This window comes from Photinus pyralis, unplaced genomic scaffold (genome assembly GCF_008802855.1).
Source record: "Photinus pyralis isolate 1611_PpyrPB1 unplaced genomic scaffold, Ppyr1.3 Ppyr1.4_LG10, whole genome shotgun sequence".
NCBI lineage: Eukaryota > Metazoa > Arthropoda > Insecta > Coleoptera > Lampyridae > Photinus > Photinus pyralis.
In genome coordinates, this window is record NW_022170250.1 from 7367849 (window position 1) to 7373848 (window position 6000).

At 40.1% G+C, this 6000-nt stretch overlaps 1 protein-coding gene across 1 annotated transcript in view; it reads right to left on the minus strand.

Annotated features, from left to right (window-relative positions):
- LOC116161905 (fatty acid synthase-like) overlaps positions 1–4551 on the minus strand; it is a 29778-nt gene extending 25227 nt beyond the window's left edge. Inside the window, exons 1-6 of the mRNA XM_031475400.1 lie at positions 4398–4551; positions 4178–4351; positions 3920–4124; positions 3670–3873; positions 3490–3619; positions 3292–3442 (exon numbers count right to left, since the gene is read on the minus strand). Coding sequence (XP_031331260.1) covers positions 3292–3442; positions 3490–3619; positions 3670–3873; positions 3920–4124; positions 4178–4351; positions 4398–4443 — 910 coding nt within the window. The 5' untranslated portion in view covers positions 4444–4551. The remainder of the gene's footprint in view (positions 1–3291; positions 3443–3489; positions 3620–3669; positions 3874–3919; positions 4125–4177; positions 4352–4397) is intronic.
- Between the last annotated feature and the right edge of the window lie 1449 nt (positions 4552–6000).

Consider the following 6000-nt stretch of genomic DNA (forward strand, 5'->3'; position numbering starts at 1 on the left):
TTCATTCGGTGCCGGGAAGACGACGCACAGGCACAGCCTTCACGTTGACTTCACTCTAAGAGCTATGTCGAACCTGCTGATCTGATGACAAGGACAAGCACAGTCACATCGTGGAACGACGGCGCCACTCTTCTACAGAAGACCTATGGACTATAGAAACTGCCCCACAAGGTACTTCGAGGGCTATTTGAGACGGAAACGGGAACAGGGCCCCAGCAGCCCGACCGAATGGTTCATTTCAAGAAAGCAGTCCGACGCGATGTGGTGTACGGCTTGCTACACCGACGGATCAGAAAGAGGATGGGCCGTCGCGAGCTTGGAAAGATCGAAAACGATGGTTTTCCTGCGACACCCAAGGTTCCGGAAGCCCCGCAAGAACACGCGTTGTTTCTTCTGCAAGGCTAATTTAAAACTTTGTGCTCATCAGGTTAATGAGTAATTCAACTCTTTCTGAAGACACCTCAACTTCACGCTGGAGTGTGAACCTCGATATTTTGAAAACTTTCTTTTACTATAATTTTGTGATCATTTTGTGCTAATTTGTGGTGCTAATTAAAAATTGTGTGCTCATCAGGTTAATGAGTAATTCAACTTTTTCCGATGACACTCCAACTTCACGCTGAAGTGTCAACATCGATATTTTCAAAATTTTCGTTTACTATAACTTTGTGCTCATTTTGTGCTAATTTGTGCTGCTAATTAAAAATAGTGTGCTCATCAGGTTAATGAGTAATTCAACTCTTTCTGATGACACTCCAACTTCACGCTGGAGTGTGAACCTCGATATTTTGAAAACTTTTTTTTACTATAATTTTGTGCTCATTTTGTGCTAATTTGTGCTGCTAATTAAAAATTGTGTGCTCATCAGGTTAATGAGTAATTCAACTTTTTCAGGTGACACTCCCACTTCACGCTGGAGTGTCAACATCAATATTTTCAAAATTTTCTTTTACTATAATTTTGTGCTCATTTTGTGCTAATTTGTGCTGCTAATTAAAAATTGTGTGCTTATCAGGTTAATGAATAATTCAACTTTCTCAGATGACACTCCAACTTCACGCTTTCACGCTGGAGTGTCAACCTTGATATTTTAAAGATTTTCTTTTACTATAATTTTGTGCTAATTTGTGCTGCTAGTTAGAAATTGTGTTCTTATCAGGTTAATGAGTAATTCAATTTTTTCAGATGACACTCCAACTTCACGCTGGAGTGTCAACCTCGATATTTTCAAAACTTTCTTTTACTATAATTTTGTGCTCATTTTGTGCTAATTTGTGCCGCTAATTAAAAATTGTGTGCTCATCAGGTTAATGAGTAATTCAACTTTTCAGATGACACTCCAACTTCACGCTGGAGTGTCAACCTCGATATTTTCAAAACTTTCTTTTACGTAAATTTTGTGCTCATTTTGTGCTAATTTGTGCTGATAATTAAAAATTGGGTGCTCATCAGGTTAATGAGCAATTCGACTTTTTCTGATGACACTCCAACTTCACGCTGGAGTGTCAACCTCGATATTTTCAAAATTTCCTTTTACTATAATTTTGTGCTCATTTTGTGCTAATTTGTGCTGCTAATTAAAAATTGTGTGCTCATCAGGTTCATGAGCAATTCGACTTTTTCTGATGACTCCAACTTCACGCTGGAGTGTCAACCTCGATATTTTCAAAATTTTCTTTTACTATAATTTTGTGCTCATTTTGTGCTAATTTGTACTGCTAATTAAAAATTGTGTGCTCATCAGGTTAATGAGCAATTCGACTTTTTCAGAGAACACTCCAACTTCACGCTGGAGTATATTATATACAGGGTTAGTCAAAAGTATGGAATATACCTTATACCTTCGTTAATATGCATTGTACAGGGTGGCCAACTAAGAATGCGAGGTACTGTATCTGAGAATCTATCCATCGTAGAGGCTTGCGGTAAAAAAATTTATTACTAAAACGGCCACGAGCAAAACCTGGAAAATATTTTTAAGTTTCTGAAATGACCGCTAGGGGGCGTAACTGCAATCTGGAATCTAAAAAAGTGATGTTTCTGTTATTAACCTAACAAAAAAATGTCCGGTTTTTGAAGTTGACGATAATCTGAACAATTTTTGTTTTGACAATTTTTCCTGTATCTCTAAAAATGAAGTGGTGGGGGGTATTCAAAGGTTTCCGTAAAGAACACCCTGTATCTTCGAAACGGCTGAGCCGATTTAAACAAACTCGGGTTAGTTCAAAAGAGCTATTCTTCAGCTACAAATATTATACTATTTGAAGTTTTGTTAATTTTACATATCACTGCTGGAGGGCTTTTTTCGACATTCCGACAGAGACTGAAAAATTAGCTTAAAAAAATAAAATTTTGAGGGTATAAAATTTTCTTTGCCCTAAATTTTAGGTTAGGAACAAGATATCGAGATGCGGTTTTCGCGAGCTTGTAGCCGAAGAATAACTCTTTTCAATTAACCCGAGTTTGTTAAAATCGGCTGAACCGTTTCGAAGATACAAGGTGTTCTTTACGGAAACTTTTGAATACCCCCCTCTATTTCATTTTTAGAGATACAGGAAAAATTGTCAAACAAAAACTTCGACTTCAAAGACCGGACATTTTTTTGTTAGGTTAATATAGCGGAATTCACAGAAACATCACTTTTTTAGATTCCAGATTGCAGTTACGCCCCCTAGCGGCCATTGCAAAAACTTTTTATATTTTCCTGGTTTTTCTCGTGGCCATTTTAGTAATAAATTTTTTTACCGCAAGCCTCTACGATGGACAGGTTCCCAGATACAGTACCTCGCATTCTTATTTGGCCACCCTGTACAGTAAAATATTTTACCTATTAATATGAAAGTGAAATGGGAAATTTGTCCGTATACTCATTTCGTTAATAATTAAACGATTTAAAGTAATATAAAACCACTTCCAGAATACTATAGCTTGAAGTTGGAGTGGTCATCAGAAAAAGTTGAATTACTCCTTAATCTGATGAGTACAAAATTTTTAATTAGCAGTACAAATTAGCACAAAATAAGCACAAAATTATGAGATACTTGGAACTTAATTCCTTTCAAGTCGGCACTCTAACTTCACGGACCCGACATTAACTCCCTTCCATGGATCAGGAGACCAATCAACTCCATTCACACTACCCATTCGGAGAAGAGGCCGCTCAAATAAGACACCCGCATCAGCATATGAACTGGGACCGAAACGTGTTCCACTTTAGCAAAGGAAGATTGTTACGGCTCCGATTAAAGAGACATCTGACGGCCATTCAAATTAGATTCACCTTCAGCTTACCTGGAGCATGCGCTTCCACGAAATCGACACTTGAGGGTTGAATCCCACATTCGCGATACAATGCTACCAACAGTGCTTTTTGTTCGTCCCCCGAAGGAACCGAAATTCCCTGCTCTTTGTGCCCGTCACAGTTCGCTTTTGCGTTAATTATCTGAAACCAAAGTTACACGCACTGGTCACGTTTTTAAATTGGAAAACCTTGGCATAAACGCGTCTCGCCGCCTTTAAATTTTGTACGAATAGGGTACCAACCGCTTCGGATCGTACGTATCCATTTGCAGCTTCATCAAACGACTTGCAACGGCCGTCTCCGTTCAGTACCCCCAATCTGCAAGTAGCACCAATTACATGACCGCCAATTAACGTCTGCATACGAACCTGGAGAACTCTAACGTATTCTTTGGTTTCAGGCAGAGATGTCCAGCTGCGACAATCGCCGCGTCACATTTCCCCAGTCGGATCGCGGCAAATGCGTGCTCGATGGCCGTTAGGGAGCTGCTACACGCGCTATCGATGGAAACGGATGGCCCCTCGAGTTGCAAAATATGGCTGATCCAGCTACAATGCATCGATCGGGTGCAACTAGAAGTTTGGGTTTTAAATTCCATCGTTACGACTTAGCCTATACCCTGTCCCTACGAAATTGGGCGACGTCAAGTTTGGACCAATCAACAACTCGTCCGCCTCCGACTCGCTCATTCCGACGAAAACGCCAGTCCGCGTTCCTTTCAGCTCTTCGGGATGATATCCGGCGTCCAAAACAGCTTCAATTGTCCTTTCGAGTAGCATCCGAGCCAATGGATCCATGGAGTGCGCCTGCGCTCCGTGTACCCCTGCGTAAACCGATCGACTCAGATACCAACCAATCGCGCGCCGGTTGACTTACCGAAGAAACCCGAATCGAATTTTTCGATAAAGTTAATCTTTCCGCTCCGTTTGGGTATTTCGGGATGGTTCGTCACCCAACGTCTCCCATCGCAAGTCACCATGTCGACTTTGTTCGCGAGGTTAGCCCTGTATTCGTAGATGTTTGCAGATTCGGCGAAGCACCCCGCCATACCTATTGGAGGGTTAGCCCAACGGGAAGATTATGTAGATCACATTACCTGATACTACCAATTCATCTTGTTCTTCATCCGTTTGGAAACCCATACTGCTGAATAATCCAATAAATTTCAAGGTATTTTTTTGCTTTGGGCTTTCAAATTGATTGACAAAAGAATGTCGTAGTTTATTCAGCACCCAATTCACTCAACTACGTCAAACTGTTACCAGTGAGATACTAAGTAGAGCACTGGGTTTTTTTCCTAAATATAACAATGAGTTTACATTTGCATAAATATTAGGGGAACGTTTTCATTGGCAAAATTTGCGAACTTACAAATACGATTGAATTCACAAGTGTAGGTGAGAGGTCAGCTTAAGTTAAACCTTGACCTCGAGAACAAACTACTGCGAAGAAGCTCCTTTTTACCTGTAGTGCGTGTAAGATGACATCATCCTTTTTAATTTCGTAGGCGCACGTCTGGCTATTAACGTCCGCGTCAGCAGAACCGTGGGTTAAAACGGCACGTGCACTACCCTCCCCAACCCAAGGGAGAAGTTGGAGTTGGACGGCTAATATTTTCATTGCGGGTTCTTCTTACGTGCAGGGTGTCCCAAGTGGAAAGGCTGACGTCGGCATCAATCTTCTTAACGGGCCCATTGTGCCTATCCCCTTTGTTTCGCAACTAGCCTCAGACCCCGTTCCTTTCAATGAGGGATAGGACCCTGTTCAGCCTTAAGTTGCGTCACGCCCGATTCGCATTATCGGTCACGTCACGGTCAGATCACGGTGCGGTAAATTATTAAAGTGTCTATTTCTTAAAACCGATTTACATTATCGGTCAAGTCACGGTCAGAGCATGTTCATAAAATGCCAATTTCTAACCAAGAAGCATTTAATATGCTGGCGGCGACGGTTCGTGGTTGATTCGGGTAACGCAAATAGAAGATGCGGGCAGCGATGGTCGCAGCAGCAGAATAATTTACAAATTACGGCTGTTATTTTTTTATAATGCATCGTTTTCATTTGTTTAATTTTCCAAGGCCTACCTAAAAGTGTAGGGTGCTTTTCCAAACAATCTTTCGCGCCTTCGACAAATACCGAAAATACGTCAACTAAGATACAATTCAAGCATTTTAATTAATTAATTAATTAATCTCATTTTCCCAATATTTGAGGTTAGGAACGAGATTTTGAAAAACGGTTTTCACTAGTCTCTTTGGATGTTATTTGGCTACTTTTTCATAAAGAAAGAGTCATTATCATTCCATTTGATTTTTGTGATTTTTTTTAGGATTTTGGATCATAGTGTCAAAACTAGCCCCCTGGCGCAGAAGGCTTCAACTAAATTGACTATATTTTGGTTGATTCTCATTGCCCAAGGAATGCTCTTTTCAACCCTACCAAATTTGTTACAATCGGTCAAACGGTTAAGAAGTTAAAGCAGGTTATTGCAAAAACAATTGAACGCCCCACGCCATCTTTGTTTTTGAAATAGCTGAGTTTTTTTTAATGAAAATGATAGATAAACTTGTAAACGTGAAACAATGTTTTTTAGTTTATTAGGCGAAATTTAAAGAAAATGCAATTTTAAAATTTAAGATGGCAGTTACGCCCTCTGTTGGTCATTTTTAGAACTTGATAATATTTTCCAGCGATTCTTC